This window comes from Eptesicus fuscus, chromosome 25 (assembly GCF_027574615.1).
Source record: "Eptesicus fuscus isolate TK198812 chromosome 25, DD_ASM_mEF_20220401, whole genome shotgun sequence".
Taxonomy (NCBI): Eukaryota; Metazoa; Chordata; class Mammalia; order Chiroptera; family Vespertilionidae; genus Eptesicus; species Eptesicus fuscus.
Genome location: NC_072497.1, coordinates 1164330 through 1188251, shown reverse-complemented (window position 1 = coordinate 1188251; position 23922 = coordinate 1164330). Strand labels below are relative to the sequence as shown.

Below are 23922 nucleotides of genomic sequence, written 5' to 3'. Positions count from 1 at the left end.
TGACCACCGCTTGGTCCCTTTCCCCGGCTGGCAGGCTCTGATCGCCTGATGGCGAATGGGGAACCGGGGTTGGGTGGCGGGGGATGCAGGCGGCGCCAGGCCAAGGCCCTTGCCCTACTGGTTGCCCCACACACAGAGGGCAACCTGCAGCAGGGGCGGGGCCGGTGAGTGGGTGGTAACAGCTGACTTCTCAGTCCTTTCCCCCCGCCGTCAGGCACTGATCACCCTATGGTGAAAGGGGAACTGGGAGGCGGGGGGGGGGGGGGGGGGGCATCTGTGGGCAGCCGGGGAAGATGGCCCTGATCGCAGGCCAGGCCTAGGGACTGTAACTGCGCACGGATTTTGTGCTCTGGGCCTGCAGTTTCCTTATAAATAAGGAAAGATGGAGTTGTAGGCGCTCATGATGCTCACACCGACTGCACCATTTTCCCCGACTCACAGGCCTGCGGGGGAGCCCAGGGCACTTCCCCCGTCCTGGTGGGTTATATATTAACAGCTCCTCCCCAGCCCCTGCATCACCTCCAAACACCCCTGCTAACGGAAAGTCTACCCGCTGTCCTCCAGGGCAGCTCAGTGCCTCCTCCGGTCAGCGCTGCCCCTTCTAGAGTGCATCCTAAGGTTGAGCTACAACGCGTCACCCTTGACCTCCATGTATGTGTCCGGTTTCTGGGGAAGGACGGCAGTGGGAAGAGGAAGGGGAAGCAGATCTTTCCTCTCAGTGTAGTGGCACTTCCAGGTCTAAACAGATGAGCGCAGGCATTCACGTACGGCTTTAGCACCTTGTCTGGCACGTATGAGCTGTTCATGGTAACTATTATTAACCTTAAGCAAGGAACGGAACAGTATTCATTATGCAGTCAACTCATTGCCTATCGAGTGTGTCACATTTTTATAATTTCCAGCAAACATGTCTGCGCATCTGCTTTGTGTCAGACACCTTGTTAGCTCGGGAAAGAGAGCGTCCAGGCCTTCCAAAGGCCCAGCTGTCGCTGGGGAGACAGAAGAATATGTACATAGAATAAGCATCCCCACCTTCAACATCTGTCAGATGCAAGTGTCAAATGAAAATATACAGAATACTAGAGGCCCGGTGCACGAAATTCGTGCAACAGGGGGGGTTCCTCAGCCCAGCCTGCACCCTCTCCAATCTGGGACCCCTTGCGGGATGTCCGACTGCCGGTTTAGGCCTGTGGGATCGGGCCTATATTGGCAGTCGGACATCCCTCTCGCAATTCGGGACTGCTGGCTCCTAACCGCTCACCTGCCTGCCTGCCTGATCGCCCCTAACCACTTACCTGCCCGTCTGATTGCCCCTAACCACTTCTGCCTTGGCCCCCACTGCTGCGGCTTTGTCCGGAATGATGTCCGGAAGGTCATTCGGCTGTCCGGTCTAATTAGCATATTACGCTTTTATTATCTAACCTAATAATACCCAAACATGCAAATTGACTGCACCTTCGCTACGCCCACAGCCAATCAGAGCGAACAAGATGGCGGTTAATTTGCATATGCGGGTGCTGAGCAGCCTGAGTCCTGTAAACGTCCTCTGGACCCAGGCTGCTCAGAGCCTGTAGGCCTGCGCTTAGGTCCTGAGCGGCCTGGGTCCCATAAACATCCTCCGGACCCAGGCGGGATCGCTTAGGTCCTGAGCCGCGGGGACCCCAGAACGCCCCCTGGCCACTGGGAGCCTTGGTGGGCGGGAGCATTCCCGCGTCGCCATAGCGACGCGGGAATGTTTCCGCCCCCAAACACTTGCAGCAGTCTGGGGTCTGGGACCTAAGTCACTCAGAGCCTGTAGGCCCGCGCTTAGGTCCTGAGTGGCAGGGGCCCCAGAAGCCCCCTGGCCACTGGGAGCCTTGGCTGGGCGGGAACATTCCCGTGTCGCCATAGCGACACGGGAATGTTCCCACCCCCAAACACGTGCAGCAGTCTGGGGTCTGGGAAACATCCTTCAGACCCAAGCCTCTCAGATCGTGTAGGCCTGCGCTTAGGTCCTGAGCAGCCTGGGTCCCATAAACATCCTCCGGACTCAGGCGGATCGCTTAGGTCCTGAGCGGCAGGGGCCCCAGAACGCCTCCTGGCCACTGGGAGCCTTGGTGGGCGGGAACATTCCCGCCCTCAAACACTTGCAGCAGTCTGGGGTCTGGGAAACATCCTTCAGACCCAAGCCTCTCAGATCCTGTAGGCCTGCGCTTAGGTCCTGAGCAGCCTGGGTCCCATAAACATCCTCGGGACCCAGGCCGATCAGAGCCTGTAGGCCTGCACTTAGGTCCTGAGGGGCAGGGTCCCAGAATGCCCCCTGGCCACTTGGAGCCTAAGGGTGGGGGGGGCCAAGGGGCTGGGTCCCGCAAACATCCTCAGGACCCAGGCCAGTCCGAGCCTGTAGGCCCCTTGCTTAGGTCCTGAGTGGCAGGGTTCCCAGAACGCCCCCTGGCCACTTTGAGCCTATAGGTGCAGGAGCCAAGGGGCTGGGGGCGGGGCGCGGTGGAAACATCCCCTGTCACCATAGTGCCCCCAGCCGCTTGGGAATGCTCCAGCACCAAGAGGCAGTTTGGTTCCACGCCCCCAGCCTGGCGCACATGATGGGGGGCTGGCTGCTGGCCTCTGGGGTGTGTGGAGACCCTTGGGGGCCACCACTGCGTGCGGCCCAGGGGTCCCTGCATGCCCCCCAGCCTGGCGCCCATGGTCAGGGCTCATACAGGAGGCAACCAATCAAAGTGTCCCTCTCACATTGATGTTTCTCTCTGTCTCTCCCTCCCTAAAGAAAGTTGTCATTGTTTCTTGGTGAAGGGACTGGAGTCCGTGTTGATGAAAACACCTTGGTGGCTGTGGTGACTGGTAGTGGCTGCAGCAGTGGGGTGATGGGGCTGGTGCCTTCCCCTGATCAGCCCGGTTGCCTCCCACAAAGGAGAGTGGGGAGCGGGCCTAAGCCATCAGTAGGACATCCCCTGAGGGCACCCAGTATGTGAGAGGGGGCAGGTTGGGCTGAGGGACCCCCCAACCCCAGTGCACGAATATCGTGCACCGGGCCCCTAGTTATAGATAATACAGAAGCCCAGTGCTTGAGCCTGATTAGAAAAAGTCAGCTCCAACCTGGTTGCTCCTACTCCACAGCATTATCTGCACGGTGTTCCCTGGACAGGTCACTTTCTCAGCCACGCTTCTCCCTGCAGATGTGCAGAGGATAGCGGGCTGTCCCCGTAGCTTCTTTTGACTGCCGTCTGCGAGCTGGCCCTCTCGCTATTACAGAAGCATTCGAGTAGGCGACCTCCGCGCTCCCTTATCTCCCAGTATCCCATTCTGCCGAGGCTTTTTCCTCGCGTCAGCAGCTTGGAATGTGGCAGCTCCGGTGCTAAAGCATCCATCCAGCTTTGTGTGTTGGGGACAAGCTGATTAGAGCTGATTGTCACCGGTGTGGCTTATGTAGCCTATTTATCTTCCTGGTTTGCTCACATTAGCATGGCCTAGAAAAAAGGGAGCTCTCTGTCCTCCGTGGCGATAAGTTCCTAAGCACAAATTTCACACGCGGGGTTTTTGTGTTATGATTTTTTAACCCTTTGCACTCGCTTGCTTTTTTCTCAATTCCTTTATTCTACTCGGGATTTAATTTTTTAAATACCCCAGATTTTACAAAGCGCGGCAGTAGAATAAAAAACTGGAGTTTCTTTTCATACAAATTTACTTATTTGGATTTTTTTATATTTCAAATTATTGATACATTCAAAGAGTAATTTTAATCTCAACATCCGAGAGCAAAAGGTTAAAAATCGATTGGAGAGAGATTTGTTGTTCCACTTGTTCATACATTCTTTGGTTGGTCCTTGTCTGTGCCCTGACCAGGAACTGAGCCCACAACCTTGGCATATCAGGACGATGCTCTAACCAACTGAGCTACCCAGCTAGGGCACTACTTTTATTTATTTACCAGAGGCCCGGTGCACGAAATTCATGCACGGGGAGGGGGGTCCCCTCAGCCCAGCCTGCACCCTCTCCAATCCGGGACCCCGGGATTGGGCCTAAACTGGCAGTCGGACACCCCTCTCACAATCCTGGAATGCTGGCTCCTAATCGCTCACCTGCCTGCCTGACTGGTCGCCCCTAACTGCCCCCCTCCCCTTCCCCGCCCCTCACTGCCTCTGCATGCGGGCCTGATCGCCACTCATTGCCTCTGCGTGCCAGCCTGGTCGCCCATAACTGCCCCCCCACCCCCCTCGCCGGCCTGGTCGCCCCACACAGCCTGTTGTTCAGTCGTTTGGTCGTCCCTCACTAACCCCCCTGCCAGCCTGGTCATAGGCAGCCATCTTGTGAGGGTGTGAGGGTTAATTTGCATATTACCTCTTTATTATATAGGATTATATATTTATATATATATATATATTTTTTTTTTAATTGGTTTCAGAGAGGAAGGGAGAGGGAGAGAGAGATAGAAACATCAATGATGAGAAAGAACCATTGATCAGCTGCCTCCTGCACGCCCCCTACTGGGTGCCAAGCCCACAACCCGGGCATGTGCCCTTGATTGGAATCGCACCTGGGACCTTTCAGTCCACAGGCCGGCGCTCAATCCACTGGGCCAAACCAGCCGGGGCTAGGGCCCTATTTTTATGTGACGTATACAGCAAAGCATCAGATTGGTAGATGAAGTAGACGGCCGCCTCTTCCCTGAATTTGTCCTCCCAGTCAGGGCTGCTTGGGCCGTTTGATGAGCCAGGAACCTTTCCATCCCGAGGAAGTAATCTGATTCGGTCTGGGTGTCGCAGAACGGGATGTCATTGGCCCCGAGACCTAAACATCCACAGAAGGGTGAGCTTTGGCGATGGCCGGGTCAGTGTTGTTCGGATCCCCCTCTCTCTGACCTTGGACTCCGCTCTCCCCTCTGCTGGCTGCAGACTGGCGTCGCGGCTGGGCCCAGGATGAGAGGCAGACGCTGACTCCTGTAGGCATCCCTGGACGGACAGCCTGTGGCATCGCCTTGGGCAGAGTGCCAGGTGACCCCCTCAGAGTGCCAGAGGACACGCCCTGTTACCAGCACCGCCATGGTGTTACCTAGTAATGCTCTGTGGAGGCTGACACCGCTGTCCCCCAATGCTGTTGGGGTGTCAGGGGGAGTTTTGTTGGGTGACTTTTTACTAAGCCAACAAATAATGGCCGTGACAGGACCCTAGGGGTCTGCTGTCTCAGTATGACTCACAGCAACAGCTCACGCTCTCCCCTGGAGGCTGGTCCTTCTAACCCTGGAACACGTGTCTCCTTTGCTTCACAAAACCCCCCTCCACTTATCTTGTTTGAACCCCCAAAATAAACGGTCAAGATTAAAAATAAATCGAGGCCGTTGTAATTTTGGAACGTGCTTTTGTGCGCTCCATCTGCCCCCCCGCCCCCGTACCTCTCCCCCCCCCCCCCCCCCCCCCGAGTCTGGGGTGGCCTCTCCCTGAGGGGAGAGAACCTGCCCCCAGAGTTAGAGCCAACTCTGCCCGGTCCTCACTCACCTCGTGGCTTCAGGTGGGCTCACTGCAGCCCGGGAGGTCAAGGGCTTCTCCAAGGTCACGGGGCAGCAGCTAGGACTCTGGTTCCCGCGCCAGGCCGGCGAGGCTCCGCTGCTTTCCCAGCCTCTCCTCAGCCCGCGCGCTCTACCCCTGGCCCCCTTCCCTTCCCCGGCGGCATCCGTCACCCACGGACCCGGTCCCTCGGTGATCGTGTTCATGGGCAGTGTTAACGTAAAAAAACCATGGAAACCTGTAGAGAATTTCTGTGAATTTATTGGAGCCAAACTGTGGACAATTGCCGGGAAGCAGAGCCTCAGCGGACGGGGATGATGCTCCGGAGAATGGGGGTTCCGTCTGTGTTTACACATTGCCATCGAAGGAGGGACGCAGGTGGGTGACATGTGATCCATTGGGGACGGACCAGAGAGGCGGGAGCAAGCAAAGCGGGGAACCCCTGGGATTGGATAAAAAGTGAAATGATGGACACACACTCAGGTGGGTGCAGGGACAATTCACATGACAATGAGGGGATCTGTGGTCTCTGTCCTGGCGCCCAGCACAGTAGGCTGTGCCCCAAAGGGTCCGGGAAAAGGGGGGTTACAAGGTACCCAGACATTCCAAGGGTGTGTTATCCCAGATGCAAAAAGACAGACGGGCTCCGTGAGGGTAAAGGCTGACCTTGTCCGGGAAGACACCGGCCTAGGAGGTGACGCCCCACCATCCCTGCTTCTCGTTCAAGTTTAAGTTCAGACCATCCTGTGGGGTGACGTCAGGTCTCTGAGTTTGCAAGGCCGCCACGCAGGCCTCCCCTGAGCTGTCAGGTCACACGTGGCCCCTTTCGTCCCCAGAATGCTGGTTCGCTTTCCCAAGGAGGCCCTGCGCTGAGTCAGGCTTCTCTAACAGACACCAGTCATAAGCTCAGGTCGTGTCCCCCCCCCCCCCCCCCCCCCCGCTATTTGATACGAAAGGAAACACACAGAGGAAGGGCCGAAGCTTTCATGGTCTCCGGGGCCTCGCGTTCGAATGACCAGGGCCTCCTCATCGGCTTCCTTGGAGCCGTTCCGGAATTGTCTGTTTCATCTTGTGCAGCAGCAAGCTTAGACTACATTCTCATGTCACAGTGGCAATTTGCTTTTTGTTAACTCCCAGCCCATTAAGATGAAAAGACACTTCCTTAAGGGCTCTGGCCTGTTATTCTCGCCAAGATGGGTTAGCCCGCCCAGTGCTCTCGTCACAAATGACAATTCACCGAGTGTGCCATCCAACACTTAAGTGTCGTTAAAAGGCCTGACCCAGGTGGCAGGGAGGTGCCTACACGCAGCTCGTCAGCCATTTAAACTCCTTTTCCAATTCGCTTTTTATTTCATTACCTTTCACTGAGACATCAAAACGTCTCTTAGGTGTATGTACATTTCTGTGTATGTTCAATTCAGGGAAGTGGCAGAATTTTTAATTTTAAGAGAAGTTTGAAATGAGAAAAAAAGAAATTGTTTTTAGTTTAGTGTTCTCACCCTTGCACCTCAAGCTAGAGCGAAACCTGCGTGTAAATCGCCGTCATGGGTGTACGGGGCTGTGCTGTTCTTCCCTCTCCCCTTCCTCTTTATTTATTTATGGAATTTATTGGGATGACATCCTATATAATAAAAGGCTAATATGCAAATTGTCCCCTCAACTGGGAGTTCAACAGGGAGTCGGGGCTGGCTGGCCAACCTCCCACGGCCCCACCTCCGCGGCCAGCTCTGACCCCGATCGCCCCCCCCAACCTCGGTTGGGGGCGGGTGGGCCCGCCAACTGCCCACAGCCCCTTCCCCTGGCTGGCCCCGCTCCCAATCGCCTCCCCCGCATCAGGGGTGGGGCTGGCCAGCCAACCGCCTGCGTCCCCTCCCCCTGGCTGGCCAGGCCCGATGGGCCCCGATTGCGGGCCGGACACCACCTGTGTACGAATTCGTGCACCTGCCTCTAGTTGGTTAATAAAATTCCATAGGTGTCCGGTGTACAGTTCTCTAGTACATCATCTGTATATTGTATTGTGTGTTCACCACCCCTAGTGAGTCTCCTTCCATCACCATGTATCCCCCTCTCCCCTCTCCTACCTCCCCCTCCCCTCTTCTCCTCTCCCTCGCTCGCTCTCTGTCCCTCCACCCCTCCCTCCATCTCTCTGTGCCCCTCCACCGACCGGTTTTCTAGTTGGTTAAGTGGGGCTACAACTCGGTGTCCAGAGTCCAGGGGCCTGTTTGTGGCCTGGACACCTGGCTGGCGGGGCCCCCCCGAGTCCTCCTCCCGCAGTGTTGGCTGTGTGCGGGAAGAGCCGGGGGTTTGGTAGCGAATTTTATAAGGAGCGATACCGCTGAACTGGGACTTTTAAAAATGGCAGAGAGGATCTATTCACCTTTTTCCTGGCATCTCCGAGATATGGTCCACTTGTGTTTTGATTTCTCCACATACCAGTGGGGTCTTGCTTTTCCTGGGAGGCTCTCTGGAGGCACGGTCTTTCCTCATTTCCCTCCCCGTGGCTGATCCAGGGCGCCCAGGCTCTCCCTGCAGAATCCATAGCTTCTTCCTGTGGCATTGGGTCCTTCTCAACACGGGCTGAGCGTGTCCTCGTTCATAGGTCCTTCCAGAGACAGCCGGGCACTGGCCCCGCGCACGGTCCACGCTTTCCCACATCTGTGCCGATGCCGGCTGTGTTTATCCCTCCCTCCTGCCTCTCTCCGGCCCTTCAGCATCCCCCTCAGTGATGCATGGCTGGTTCAATAGGTCATCCCCTCACTGGTTTCCCCGGACGTGTCCCCCTTCTCAGTGGGATGCAGCATTTAACTTCTTACCGTGAGGTCTGATCAATTATTAATCAATGCCCCTTCCCCGGGAGCGGACCTGAGGCCGCTTCACAGTGGACACCCCACGGGCTTAGACCACATGCCGCTGGCTGAGGCCTTTCTCTCTCCCTCCCGACTTTCCCAGGACCCGGACCTGCCCAGAGAATTCTCCACCCAGAAAAAGCCCCCCAGAGGCCTTTAAACCCTCCGGCTCCCCGTCTTCGGGGGCGGGCGCTGTTTTGGGGCTCAGCCCATCTGGTATCCGGATGGCCTAATAAGTTCATAATTCTTCACCCCTTTCGGCCTCGTGCGTCCCTCCTTCGGTGACCCTAACGCCTCATTACTTACATCACGCCCTATTGCAGTTACTTGTCTATACACACTGAGTGGGCAGATGATGATGATCTCTGAACGCACAATAATCTGGCCACTCAGTGTACATCCTATATAATAAAAGGCTAATATGCAAATTGTCCCTTCAACCAGGAGTTCAACCAGCAGGCAGGCCGGCCAACCGCCCATGTCCCCTCCCCCTGGCCAGGCTGGCCGGACCCCACCCATGCACGAATTCATGCACTGGGCCTCTAATATATATATATATATATATATATATATATATATATATATATATATATATATACATACACACACACACACACACACACACACACACACACACACACACACACTGAGTGGCCAGATTATTATGCGTTCAGAGATCATACTAATCTGGCCACTCAGTGTGTATAACGCCAAGCAACCTGACCGGAACGACTGGAAGGACTGGTTGCTATGACACACAATGTGGCCTGCCAACCGGCCCATTCGGGGGCAGGGCCGGCCAGTCAACCTCCCACAGCCCCTTCCCCCCCCTGACCCCCCGGCCGGCCCCAGCCCCAATCGGGGGCAGGGCAGGCTGACCTCTCGCAGCGCCCCCCTGCCCCACCGAGATCAGGCCTAAACAGGCAGTCGGACATCCCCCAAGGGGACCTGGATTGTGAGAGGGTGCAGGCCAGGCTGAGGGGACCCCCCCCCCGCCCCGTCCCTGTGCCTAAATTTCGTGCACCGGGCCTCTAGTAAGTTCATAATCCTTCACCCCTTTCGACCTTGTGCGTCCCTCCTTTGGCGACCTTAACGCCTCGTTACTTACATCACGCCCTATCGCAGTTACTTGTCTATATGCATACAACCTATCCCTGTGTCTGCTCAGATGGCTGGGCCCCGGAGTTATCAGCAGTTCATTCTCTCCGTGCCCTCTGCTCCTCGGACAGCGAGTTGTTAGCAGTGGCTGTTTCTTAACTCGATTCCCTTGCATTTTGATTGAGCTGCAAATCCTCAGGATTTTTTTTTCTGCTTCCTTTTCCCCATCAAGGTGCTCTATCAGGTTTTAGGGAACATTTAGGGTTTCAAGAGCAAGCTTGTTCCCACCCCGCCCCCGCCAGAAGACTTACTGAAGCAGATAAAAGGGCAGCTGGAGTGACAAAAGCTGTTGGAGCGCATTAGGAAAGGCCGTTATATGAAAAGCAGCCGCTATTATTCCCAAGGAATAGGCTGCTTTATCGCGGGCTGGCAGCAATAGGATTTGTTCTAGAAGGCACAGCTCATCCGAGCCCAGCGAGGAGCCCTCCAAGGCCGGAGAAGAGAGCGAGCAGGAGAAATCGAATGTGCCACATGGCTTCATTTTAGGTAAATGTGCCCGTTTAACCAGCCTCGGTAAAGCAAATGGTGGAGCCCCAGCCGGTGTGGCTCAGTGGATAGTGCGTCGGCCTGCAGACTGAAGGGTCCCGGGTTCGATTCCGGTCCAGGGCATGTACCTTGGTTGCGGGCACATCCCCAGTAGGGGGTGTGCAGGAGGCAGCTGATTAATGCTTCTCTCTCATCGATGTTTCTAACTCTCTATCCTCTCCCTTCCTCTCTGTAAAAAATCAGTAAAATATATATTTTTAAAAATTTTTAAAAACCCAAAAAACTAATGGTGGAAGCCGCTGTCAGGGCTTCGGAGCCAGGCCTTGCTCCGATCACGTGCCGTAATGACGTTGAGAGCTTATCGCCTAAAAAGCGAGGAAGAGGAAGAATGCCAGGAGCGCCCCCACATTCCTGTGTCTGAAGAAACCCGCCTCACTGCTCTCGGGGTTCCCCAGGCATTGCCTTTCCTTCCGAAGCACGCGGCTGCCGGCCAGGCTCAACTGCACTGACCCCACCCCCTAAATTCTTACTTTCTGTGCTTTTTCATCCTCACCTGAGGATATGATTTTCATTGACTCTAGAGAGAGCGGAAGGGAGAGGGGGAGAGAGAGAAACATCGATGAGTTGCCTCCTGTACATGCCCTGACCAGGTGTGCAGCCCACTGCCTTTCGGGGTTCAGGGTGACGCTCTAACCTCCCGAGCCTCCAGAGTCCAGGGTCCCAGGACGTTCTAGCTGAACCTGTCTCCCTCCCCCCCAGCCCCTGGGTACCCCCTTCTACTCTGATTTCTATGAATTTGACTATTTTTAGATCCTTCATATACATGGAAGCATACAATATTTGCCTTTTTTTTGGGGGGGGGGGCGCGCGGGAACTGGCTTCAATATTGATTGTGTCATCCAGATAGACATAAAACAGTATCATCCAATTCTCAGAATTACTCAGCTTTTTTTTCCTGTTTTTTAAATATATATATATTATTGATTTTTTTTACAGAGAGGAAGGGAGAGGGATAGAGAGTTAGAAACATAGATGAGAGAGAAACATCCATCAGCTGCCTCCTGCACGCCCCCTACTGGGGATGTGCCCGCAACCAAGGTACATGCCCTTGACCGGAATCGAACCCGGGACCCTTCAGTCCACAGGCCAATGCTCTATCCACTGAGCCACACCGGTCAGGGCAGAATGACTCAGCTTTGATTCTAAGAGGTCTGAGCACGTGAAGGTCCCATCCGCTCCTGTTAGAGATGGGCGGGGAGAGGCAGTGAGGAATCCAAGTCGAGTCTGTAATTCTCCTCCGCTTCTGCGCCACGGATTGTCAGGAGCGGCGAGAGCGTCCCCCGCTCTGACCGAAACGGGAGCTGCACTGAGAAGGTGCTGTCTGGGTAAAGCTGCCGCCACGGCCCTTCTCCTGCGAAGCATTTTGTGTGTCTGTGATAAAGAGCTGAATCCACCATAGCCGGTGTGGCTCAGTGGATGGAGCGCCGGCCTGCGGACTGAATGGTCCCGGGTTCGATTCCGGTCAAGGGCACGTACCTTGGTTGCGGGCACATCCCCAGTGGGGGGTGTGCAGGAGGCGGCTGATGGATGTTTCTCTCTCATCGATGTTTCTAACTCTCTCTCCCTTCCTCTCTGTTAAAAAATCAATAAAATATATTTTTTTAAAAGACAGCTTAACCACCCTCTCTCCCCCACTCACCCCAGTGAGATTCATTTTGGTCAGTATCTGCAGCACAGAATAAGCTGAAGCCGAGTTTTCCTTTTTCTCTTTTCACCTATTGTAGCTGCTGTAAAGCTGGGCTCAGCGAACTCTTTGTCAAGGGCCCGAGAGTTCATATCTGGGGCTCCGCGCTCTGTGCACTGTCTGCTGCGGCGATTCAGCGCTGCTGTGTCAACAGGAGGCAGAGCGAGGCGGCGGGCCACGCTGTACCCACAGAGCAGGCGGCGGCCAGGCTCGGCGCTCAGCCAGTCACCCTCACCCCTCTGCCCGCGGTTCGGGACCCTCACTTCTCTTCTGGTCCTTGGTGTGTTTTATATATATATATATATATTATTTATATTTTTTTTTTTTAATATATTTTTATTGCCCGGCTGGTGTGGCTCAGGGGCTGAGCATCAACCCAGGGACCAGGAGGTCGCTGGTTCGATTCCCGGTCAGGGCACATGCCCAGGTTGTGTGCTTGATCCCCGGTGGGGGCCATGCAGAAGGCAGCCAGTCGATGACTTTCTCTCATTGATGTTTCTATCTTTCTCTCCCTTTCCCTTCCTCTCTCTCTAAAAATCAACAAAAATATTTAAATATATATATATTTTTTTATTGATTTCAGAGGGAGAGGGAGAAAGAGATGGAAACACCAATGATGAGAGAGAATCATGGATCGGCTGCCTCCTGCTCGCCCCCACTGAGGATCGAACCCACAACCCGGGCATGTGCCCTGACTGGGAATCGAACTGTGACCTCCTGGTTCACAGGGTGACACTCAACCACGGAGCCACGCCAGCCAGGCTACGTATTGATTTCAGAGAGGAAGGGAAAGGGAGAGAGAGAAACATCAATGATGAGAGAGAATCATGGATCAGCTGCCTCCTGTGCCCTTGACCGGGAATCGAACCTGGGACCCTTCAGTCTGCAGGCCGACGCCCTATCCACTGGGCCACACTGGCCAGGGCTAGCTTGCTATCTTTAATATGGGAGACAGCTGCCGTTGTTGCTCATGGTGACAACGATGATGATAAGAAAATAATGCAAACCCAGTGATCAGTATCTACTGACTTATTCCTTTAATAACCACGCCAGCTAGCCTTCCAATATCATAACCAGCACACTGAGGAGACAGCCAGCGCGTTTGAAGTACATCTTCAAGGGGAGACTGGAGGTTTTCTGAGTATTCCTAAAAATCTTGCTTTTTCTAAAGGAAGGTAGTGTTGTTCTGATTACAAAAACAAAACGGACTCAAGCAATACAGAGAAATATAAAGAAGAAAACATACACACCCGATCCCCACACCCGGCGGTCACCCCCGGGAGCCACGTGGCAGTCTCTTCCCGGATCCGTCACGTGGCCCCTCCGGACCACTGCCCCCCAACCCCCCACCTGCTCCTGCACGTGGAGGGCGCTGTGTGGACTGCGCAGGCGTCCTCGCCCTGGTTTCCGGTTCTTCAGCCACTGGAGGGTACGGGGTGGGGGTGGGGGGAAGGTGGAGGTGAGAGGTGTTGGTTCCCTGCTGTCCCACCCCCAGCACATCAGCCCCTCGGGTGCCTGTAACCATGCCCCCTCCTCACACTTGCACCCTCAGGTCTGGGGGTGACCCAGCTCCCCAGGAGTTACCACCCTGGGAACTGCACCTTCTCTGCTGCCTTCCATCAGCCCTGCCCACCCTGTGAACCCTCCCAGGACTCAAGTGTCCTCGCCTCCCGGTGAGTGTGCCCCGCCCTCACGTGGCCCCGACGGACGGATACAAGGTCATGTCCCATTTGAGCGACACCCACACCCAGGCGGGCGGGTAGCGCGTCCCTCGCCTGCTTTCCCTCTCCAGGCCGGACACAAAGCGCCGGGACGCCGGAGGTCGTGTGCCCGCTCTGGCATTGATGGCCGTGTGGCCTGGGTGGGTGACAGCACTCTCAGAGCGCGGCTGCCCCATCGGAAGGAGAGGGAGGCTGGCATCTGCCCCGGGCCGCCTTGGCGAGATCCGATGAGGTCTCAGGGCCGAAAGGGACTTTGAAGAGTGATTCCATCTTCCTTAGGGGGAAGCAGGGTCTCCTCCAGGAGCCTTTGCGCACGGGAAGGCCATGTGTGACGGGGAGGGAAGGCAGGCCATGCGTGACGGGGAGGGGAGGAAGGCCATGCGTGACGGGGAGGGGAGGAAGGCCATGCGTGACGGGGAGGGGAGGAAGGCCATGCGTGACGGGGAGGGGAGGCCATGCGTGACGGGGAGGGGAGGAAGGCCATGCGTGACGGGGAGGGGAGGCCATGTGTGACGGGGAGGGAAGGAAGGCCATGCGTGAAGGGGAGGGAAGGCCATGCGTGACGGGGAGGGAAGGCCATGCGTGACGGGGAGGGAAGGCCATGCGTGACGGGGAGGGGAGGCCATGCGTGACGGGGAGGGGAGGAAGGCCATGCGTGACGGGGAGGGGAGGAAGGCCATGCGTGACGGGGAGGGGAGGAAGGCCATGCGTGACGGGGAGGGAAGGAAGGCCATGCGTGACGGGGAGGGAAGGAAGGCCATGCGTGACGGGAGGGGAGGCCATGCGTGACGGGGAGGGAGGGCCATGTGTGACGGCTCCTTTCCATGCGGGGTCCTGGGGCCCCCTGCTCTGCCCAGGCAGCCTTCTCCTGGCACCTCCGGCCAGTACGTCCCAGCTGCCAGCAGGTGGCAGTAGAGAGCCACACCCGCCTGCCTGTGCTTCGGGCCAGTAGCCCTGCCTAAGCACTGTACTGGGCTGTCCGTGTTGGGATTTTCCAGTTGCTCAGAAAGCAGTGCTTTAGGACAGCAGATGTCACTCACGCCCGCGCACACTCACACTGGCATGGTCCAACACTCGAGAGCTTCCCCCCTCCCTCTCTGTCCTCTTCGCTCCCCTTTCCCGGAGGGAGGAGTCTGCCTGCCTGTCCCCTCCTTCCTTGACCTAAACACACAGCCGGTGCTCACGGGCGAAGCAGCGCCGAGGTTTTAAGTAGGAGGTTTGCAGGAACTCTCACATCCTGCCCGCCTGCCCGCCGGTGAGCAGCGTGCCCGGACATACGGGGGTGCTGCTGGTCCGGGGTGCTGCCGCCCGTGCTCTGGGGGCAGTGCAGTCCCTGTGTTCGATGGGAACTCGGGGCCCCTGTTGGAAGAAAGGGCTTTATAATGACACAGCAGCGATCAGTCCCTCGGCAGCGGGTCTTCAGGGGGTGATTTTCGCTGCGGTGTCTGATTCTGCGTGGAGGTTCCCCAAAGGCCAAAATGCACTGAGACCCAACGTACCACGCAGAGCGGAGGTGCCTTTACGACGTAAGGTTTAAAAGGTTAGCTGTCTCCTTAGGCGGGCTAGTGGAATCCTAAGAGCACTGTGAGTTTTCAGGGAAATACACTTTTCTTCTTTTTTTTATTGTTTAAAGTATTACAAATAGTAGTACATATGTCGCCTTTCTCCCCCTCCCCCCAATTGACCTTCCCCCAGCCTCCCCTACCCCCCGGCACACGCCCTCACCCCCCTCCCAGTGTCTTGTGTCCATTGGTTAAGCTTATATGCACGCATACAAGTCCTTCGGTTGATCTCTTACCTCCCCCCCCCAACCCCACCCCTCCCCAGCCTTCCCGCTGTCGTTTGACAGTCTGTTCGATGCCTCTCTGCCTCTGTATCTATTTTTGTTCATCAGTTTATAATGTCTTTATTATCCATAAATGAGTGAGATCATGTGGTATTTATCTTTCCCTGACTGGCTGATTTCACTTAGCATAATGCTCTCCAGTTCCATCCATGCTGCTGCAAATGGTAAAAGTTCCTTCTTTTTATAGCAGCGTAGTATTCCATTGTGTAGATGAACTGTAGTTTTTTTAATCCACTCATCTGCTGATGGGCACTTAGGCTGTTTCCAAATCTTAGCTGTGGTGAATGGTGCTGCTGTGAACATAGGGGTGCAGATATCCTCTCTGGTGGGTGTTTCTGGTTTCTTGGGATATATTCCTAGGAGTGGGATCACTGGGTCCAATGGCAGTTCCATTTTTAGTTTTTTGAGGAAACTCCATACTGTTCTCCACAGTGGCTGCGCCAGTCTGCATTCCCACCAGCAGGGCACGAGGGTTCCTTTCTCTCCGCATCCTCGCCAGCACTTGTCGTGTGTTGATGTGTTGATGATAGGAAATATGTTTTTTTAAAAGCCCCATTTTTACATATAATCAGAGGTGCGATCGATTTGACGACTCGCCCTCGTGCGCTGTGCTGTGTCCTGTGAGGAGGGCTCCGAGGCCGTGTTCCAATCTGTCCTTTCGGGGCAGCCGTGAGCTCCAAGCACACGGTGGGTTTCTGAGCGTTCTGCCCCCGGAGCTGCACGGATCCCTGGCTCTGCGTTTTCTTTGAGGATTTCCCTTCTCCGTGTTTTAAATATATCTTATTGATTTTGTACAGAGAGGAAGGGAGAGGGAGAGAGAGTTAGAAACAGCAATGAGAGGAACATCCATCAGCTGCCTCCTGCACTCCCCCTACTGGGGATGTGCCCGCAACCAAGGTGCATGCCCTTGACCGGAATCGAACCCGGGACCTTTCAGTCCACAGGCCGACGCTCTAGCCACTGAGCCACACCGGTTAGGGCTTCTCCGTGTTTGAGAAACACGTGTGAGGGACGAGCCTTGTCTGTACCCAGCCGCGTGGCTTAAGGAGCGAGCGTGCAGCGATCGATAAAGTTGGCATCTGGTGTTAACAGCTCACAGACGCCTCATGGCACAGTGGCCGGTCCACTCCAGATCGTAGGTGGAGGTGCTTGGACTGAGGCTGCCAAGCTGCTACGTGGGGGTGCTGGGACCCAGGCCCCGCAGCCGGACCAGAAGCCTGCACTGAGCCCGCCTCTCTCCGCCTCTGACGCGCTCGCCGTGTTCCCTCCGCCCCTTGGCCCGATCCGCGTCCCCTTCAGCAACAGGAGCAGCGTGTGCCGCGCAGTCCGCACCCCCCTGGCAGCAAGCCCGCGGCGTCTCTCCTGAGTGAATGCCCCGAGCGATCTGACCTCCCTGAGCCTGGAGCCTCAGTTTCCTCCTCTGTGAAGTGGGCATGCGAACCCCTCGCCCCAGCCTCACCAGGCAGATGCGCTGCCCGGCGGGTCCCGTCACCTTCCGTCCCCGGGGCTGGCGTGGTGCCTGGCACATGTTCGTGTCTCTGCTCGCCTCCCCGACACGCTGGACTTGGGATCAGCGTCAGGTGCCGCCGGACGGTCTGAACAGATGGCCCCGCGGATGGAGTCGGGAGCTAAGGCACATGTGGCTGAGAGTCTTACTGCTTCGCTCTCATTCTCGCTCGCACGGTAAACGGAACTGAGATCGGCATATCTCAGGGGAGAGACCACAGCTCTGCTCCCAGGAGCAGGCAGGGGATTCCTCCCTCGTGGCGGGTGGTCTCGCGGCATCGGATGGGGCCGCTCACACCAACCTGCACGGGCAGGGCGCACAGATGGACGGAGAGCTGAGGTGTTTTGCTGTCACTGTTAGGATGAGAGGGGCCTGGCAGGCCTGGGAACGCATGGCAGGAGCAGGGGCTGCAGGCGGGAGACCCTGGGGTGGGGGTGGGGGACAGTGACTGTCTGTTGATGCTCAGCTACACCAGCCGGAACTGGCATTTCTTTTCTTTTCTTTTCTTTTTTATATATTTTCATTGATTTCAGAGAGGAAGGGAGAGGGAAGAGAGAAATAGAAACATCAGTGATGAGAGGATCATTGATGGGCTGCCTCCTGCACGCCCCCTACTGGGAATGGAGCCTGCAACCCAGGCATGTGCCCTGACCGGGAATCGAACCCAGGACCCTTCAGTCCCCAGGCCGACGCTCTATCCACTGAGCCACACGGCCAGGGCAGCATTTCTTAATTAAGAAAGAAAAGCTTGCCCTAACCGATGTGGCTCAGTGGATAGAGCGTCGGCCTGCGGACTGAAAGTTCCTGGGTTCGATTCCGGTCAAGGGCATGTACCTTGGTTGCGGGCACATTCCCAGTAGGGAGTGTGCAGGAGGCAGCTGGTCGGTGTTTCTCTCCCATCGATGTTTCTAGCTCTCTATCCCTCTCCCTTCCTCTCTGTAAAAAATCAATAAAATATATTTTAAAAAAAAAAAAAGAAAAGAAAGAAAAGCTTTCCTAATGACTGGCATGAGCATAGAAGGCGGCATCGGTGCCCGGGGCTGCAGAGCTCACGGGCATCGTCCAGGTCAGTGTTCGAGACCAGCCGGTGGGCTGGGCACTGTGAGCAGCTGCCTCCTGTGGATGAGAAGGTGGGGGTCCCGGAAGGGTGGCTGCACCGACTGCACCTCAGGGACGGCCCCAGGCCCTGCCCACCACCCTGGACGGCCACCAGAGGGCGCTGGCGTTCAGAGCCAGCTCCAAGTGCACAGGCTGGTGTTGCCGGCAGCGTTGGGCTGAGTTTCGGGCAGGTGAGCTGGCAGTTTGGATGCAGAGCCCTGGTGGGAGCCAGCAGTGCCTGGGGAGAGCGGCCGGCACACCACCCCGTGACGGCAGGACAGGCGGCCTGGGGCGAGCACTTCGGGACTGGGGGTTGCAGGCCTGATGCCGCGGGGCTGCTGGGCTCCGGCCGGGCCTGTAAGCAGGTGCAGGACTGGCACCGGGCGGTCTCGCACGCGGTGCTGGTGCCAGCGTCCTCTCTAACGGGCCTCTGGTGCCTGGAAGGGAGCCGTGCTAGGGGCTGACAGAGCATGCTAGGGGCCCGGTGCACGAAATCAGTGCCGGGGGCTCGGCCCTCGCAGCCACAGCTTCGTCAGAAGGTTGTCTAAAAGATTGTTCAGACGGTCCTCCCGCTGTTCAGCCGTCCAGTCTAATTAGCATATTACACTTTTATTATTATAGATGTGCGTGGCCCAGGGTTTTCTCCCGCCCTCGCTGAGTTTTGACTTTGCATTGTGTTTCCTTGGGTCTTGGGTCAGTGGGGATGCCCAGTGTGGGACCAGCGAGTGCACGGGAGCTTGTTAGGCCTGCACGTCAGTTTCACGCCCCGTCGGCCATCGCCTGAGGGGTGAGAGATGGAAGTGTGCGGGGGTGGGGTGGGGGGGAGGCGGAGAACATGCATGTGGTGATGGTGGGAGAGGGAGGACTTCAAAGGTGATGACAGATGGACGGAGCCAGCAAGGCGCACACGCTGTGTTTCAGGAGGTTCACCACGCAGCAGGAGCAGAGCCGGCTCAGGTCACCCGTGTTGAAGGAGCAGCTATCGCAGTCCTGCGGGTTGGGGTCCCACAGCAGCACCCCAAATAGGGTGCCAGGACCCCTGCCGTCGCCTGGGAGCCCCACAGCCATTCTCTTTCTTGGCTCACGGTGGTGGCGCTCACTTAGAACAAGCAGCCGTGCAAGGCCGTTTCCTCCGTCACGTTCTTGTCCCGTAATGTCGGCCGTAGACCGTGGAGTTAACAATGTGGGATGTCACGCTAGGCCTGACCCACTCGGAGGAAAACCCTCACCTCCGGGCTTCTCCGACGAGCATGCTGCTTCCGTCCCGGCCTGAGGGGTGGCCCGGAACACTGGCCCCAGGAAATGGCCCGTCTGTGGGGCAGACTATAAATATTTCTCTCTTTTCCACGTCCAGCGCGGCTAGAGAGCGGTCCGGTTCCTGAGTAGGGGCGACAGGGGATTGAGAAAATGAAAGAGACAGACACAAATACAATAGGGAAAGCTGGGGCCAGGTGGGACTGCTGTCCTCTGATGGAGAGACTGGGACTCAGAGCCAATACAGTGCGTTTATTTTATACAGCAAAAACCAGGAAGTTTCACTGAATCCCAAGACAAAGGAGATTATGTGCATTCTTGTGGCTTCTTTGTAACTGTCACTTCTGGGTGGGCCGGATAATCGTGTTTGTTCCTGGTGCTTGGCTGGATTTAGATAATGAAACCCACCCCCTGGTGCCTGAGCTGAAGGTCAGGCCGACAACACTCCTGCCTCTGGCAAGGTGGGTTTCCAGGACGTGGCTCTGCTAATGCCACTGGATTCAGCCGACAATAATTAAAGAAACGCTCACGGGCCTTCCCAGGCGCTCTCTACAGCAGACACACGCAAACCAGCGGCAGCACAAGGTGGACGCCAGGAGGCTGTCATGACAGCGCAGGAGTGACGAGAGCAGAGGGGCCAGATCCATTCCAACCCCAGGGCTTTGAGGACGTTACTTCCTCACTCTCACGTCTCCTTTTCCGTCCTCTCCGCTGCCAGCAGGCGGGCGCTCTCAAGTCCCACCTTCTCTCTCTGGTGTCCTGACGCTGGTGGAAACCCTGACTGTCCCCGGTTTCCTCTTGGTACCTTTGCCTCTAATAAAAGATTGTGGCAAAGGACACGTGACCTGGATCCACCTCCTCACAGACGTTTAAGCATCAGTGCAGGGTTAACTGAGCCAGCGCTGCAGCTGCACAGTGTCTGCTCACATACCGTCCATCTCGCACGCGTGAGACCCGCACTGGGTGGCAGGGCTTCCGTTCCCGCCTCCCGGGACCCCACCACCCCGGCCGCCGCCATGCTATTCCCTGTGGGTTTGGCTGCTGGAGATCCCTCATGGGGGGCGCGGGGTCGTGCAGTGTCGGTCCCTCTGCCGCCGGCTCATTTCCGTCACCCGCTGTGCTCGGGGCTCTTCCGCCGTGTACCCATGCAGCGTTTTCCCCTTTTCCATGGCCGAGTCCTTTTCCTTTGCACATCACATCTTGTTTGTACGTTGATTCTGTCGATGGGCTTTCAGGCTGCTCCCACCTCGTGGCCATTGCGACTCATGCGGCCGTGCCCATGGTGTGCAGCTCTCTCTCCAAAACCCCCATTTCCCTGCTTTTGGATCCACACCCAGAAGTGGGTCGTTGGGGCTCTGTTCCTAATGTTCTGAGGAGCCTCGGCTCTGCTTCCTGTAGTGGCTGTACCTTTTCTGTTCCCAGCAGCAGTGCGGGGGTCCCCCTTTCTCCTCATCCTCACCCACATTGATTCTGTTTTGTTGGGGGGCGGGTAAATGGACATCCCATCCGGTGTGAAGTGATACTTGAGGTATTGATGAACATTTTCCTGATGATTACTGATGTTGAGCGTTTTTCCATGTACCTGTCGGACATTTTTTGGGGGGCTTTTGGAGGGAAGTGTCTAAGTCCTTTCCCATTTTTTAAATTGGGTTAATTTGTGTGGTTTTTAAAAAATATATTTTTATTGATTTCAGAGAGGAAGGAAGAGGGAGAGAGAGAGAAACATCCATGCTGAGAGAGAATCATGGACCGGCTGCCTCCTGCACGCCCCACACTGGGGATCGAGCCCACAACCTAGGCATATGCCTTTGACTGGAATCGAACCCGGGACCTTTCAGTCCACAGGCAGACGCGCTATCCACTGAGCCACACCAGCCAGGGATTAATTTGGGTTTTGCTCTTGAGCTGTAGGGATCTCATCGACGTTAGCTGCCTCGTCTCCATGCCCTCTCTGATGTCTTCCACTCAGCCTGGCCCTCCCGCCCTAGCATTCCCGCCCCACAGTCTGCTCCTCCCACCTTCCCGTGGTTTCCACAATACACTCAGACCCAACTACACACGTCCGTAAGAGCCCAGGTCAAGTCAGGGCTCCCCGAGGCCTCTCCTGGCCACAGCCAGCCACCCCCTCTGCTGAAGTCTCTACTTCTTTTTTATATATAAAATGTGCCTATTTTTTTAAAGTATATTTTATTGATTTTTTTACAGAGAGGAAGGGAGAGGGAGAGAGAGTTAGAAACATTGATCAGCTGCCTCCTGCACACGCCCTACTGGGGATGTGCCTGCAACCAAGGTACATGCCCTTGACCGGAATCGAACCCGTGACCCTTGAGTCTGCAGGCCGACGCTCTATCCACTGAGCCACACCGGCCAGGGCCTCTCTGTACTTCCTGACTCGCTTTGGAGTAAGAGGCAGAGACTGTGCCTGGCTTTGGGGTGGAGATGACACGGGCGTGTTTTAGGTTAACTGACCTTCACCACCTGCCTCCCCAGGACTTCCCAAGCCAATTGCCACACGGTCGGGGGGCAGAGCTGCCCGATGGGCCTGCGTGGGCTCTGCCGCGGGGAGCACGTGGAGGGGGCGGGGTCTGAGTGCGCAAGCCGCTGGCCACCCCAGGGAGAAAGATGAGCCGGCGGGGCCGGGATGGGCCTAGACAGCAGGTGTGCACGGCAAGGTCGTGATGGTCACATGACGGCATGCCCTGCTGGGCGCCGGCAGGCGGGGTGGCAGGTGTGAGCTGGGAGCCAGAGAGCAGCTGCGCTCACCGCGCCATTCTGCTGGTCGTCAGCACAGCTGCGGAGAGCGGGTCCCCTCTCCTCGGAACACCCCGTTCCAGAGAGTTCTCCGCTCCCATGCGTGTCCTGGCCAGCGGGGCTGAGGAGTGGCCCGTCCACGCTGCGCTGGAGGTCAGCCAGGAGCCCCGGGGCAGCCTTCAGGGGGCCCAGGCCCCGGACAGGAAGGCTGGGCCGACGGGATGGAGTGTCCCCGGAGTCTGAGGACACCGGGTTGGACATGTGACGTGGCTCTTGTTCTCCATCCGCTCCCTGCCAGCGGCTGCAGGGCCCTTTCCTGGGCCTCCCAGATCCGTGGTCTCCCCCCACCCCGTGACCTCCATCCTCCTGCATGGACGCCCCACGCCTCTCACAGCGCTGGGAGCCCCTGCCTGCCACCCCAGCCCAGCTGTCTGCTCTGCTCGGCTGATGCTGTGGCCATTTCCGGTCCCTGTGTGCCCCGGGATGGTCGGCGCCTGGCGTCGCTGAGCACGATTGTGGCTGGGCTGGGTCTGACGTTTACGCGAGGACCCTGTACCTGCGATCAGGACACGGAGCCCTGGCGGGCGGGGGATGGGCTGCTGAGGAGCCGGTCGTTTCTTTCCTCCTTTGTCCGACCTGGGCTTGTGGGTTTTAGAGTGATCACGCGTTTCCCTAGACGTCAGAGAAAGTTGTCGCGAAAAACAACACGCAGGCTTCACAGGGGTCCGTCTTTCCGAAGCCGTTCACCCCCATCTGTGCGTTCCTCTTCCCCACAGGCGGCCTGGACCTCATCTTCATGCCGGGTCTCGGGTTCGACAAGCAAGGCCACCGGCTGGGCCGGGGCCGGGGCTACTACGACGCCTACCTGAGGCGCTGCGAGCAGCACCAGCGGGCGAAGCCCTACACCATGGCCTTGGCGTTCAAGGAGCAGATTTGCGCCCAGGTCCCCGTGGACGAACATGACATGAAGGTAGACGAAGTCCTCTACGAAGACACCCCCTGAGCCCCGCCGCGCGGGGTCCGGGCCTGAGAGAGGGGCACACAGAAGACGTGCGTGTCCCGTCAGGGGTCAGTCAGAATCGCACCCCACCGGGAACACGGCTGCATAATCATCTTGTAATGATTGTAAGATACAAAACCCAAAACCACCTTTAAAAATGAATAGAGCTGCCCTGGCCGGTGTGGCTCAGTGGGTGTCGGCCTGCGGATTGAAGGGTCCCAGGTTCGATTCCCAGGTTGCGGGCTCGATCCCCAGTGTGGGGCGTGCAGGAGGCAGCTGATCCATGATTCTCTCTCATCATTGATGTGTCTCTCTCTCCCTCTCCCTTCCTCTCTGAAATCAATAAAAAATATTTTTAAAAAATTAGTAGAGTTTTTGGTGGCTGTGATGCTTGGGAGGTCCGGCCGGGCCGAGGACATCGGATCTCATTGTCCTCCCAGCAATTCAACCCTCCCCTGAAGGCCCTCAATAAAACCGATTCATCCCAAAATGAAATTAAATGAATAGACTTGGGTACGGTAGAACATGAATTAAAATGGAGGCCCTCGTCATAGGATTTTGAGCTTAATTTCCCGGTGTGAACATGACTAGTCCATCTCTCTGCTGTTCAGTGTAAGTAAATATTTCTGAGGAAGTGTGCTCTGACTCAGGGAGGGAGGAAGATGAACTCCCGGGAGTGGGCGCTGTCCAGGGTCCTGCCATGGCCCGGCCGCCTTGGCAGGTAAGTGGACGCTCACCATGACGAGTTGGCTTCATGCACAGGAATCCTCAAGAATATTACTGCTCACACTTTCGTAGCTAACCGGACTTCCCATGGGGTGTTTCAGATATATATATACACTGAGTGGCCAGATGATGATGATCTCCGAACGCGTAATAATCTGGCCACTCAGTGCATATCCTATAATATAAAAGGCTAATATGCAAATTGTCCCCTCAACCAGAAGTTCGACCAGCAGGCAGGCCGGCCAACTGCCCATGTCCCCTCCCCCTGGCCAGTCTGGCCGGACCCC

At 56.6% G+C, this 23922-nt stretch overlaps 1 protein-coding gene across 5 annotated transcripts in view; it reads left to right on the top strand.

Moving 5' to 3' along the window:
* Positions 1-23275, top strand: part of MTHFS (methenyltetrahydrofolate synthetase) — a 59057-nt gene extending 35782 nt beyond the window's left edge. For 4 of the 5 annotated variants that reach the window (XM_054713429.1, XM_054713428.1, XM_054713426.1 and 1 more), the window contains exons 3-4: positions 13285-13405; positions 22686-23275. In XM_054713429.1, the coding sequence (XP_054569404.1) occupies positions 13285-13405; positions 22686-22872 (308 nt within the window). In that variant the 3' untranslated portion in view covers positions 22873-23275. The remainder of the gene's footprint in view (positions 1-13284; positions 13406-22685) is intronic. The other variant, XM_028138540.2, reaches the window with a different exon arrangement.
* The last annotated feature ends 647 nt before the right edge of the window (positions 23276-23922 follow it).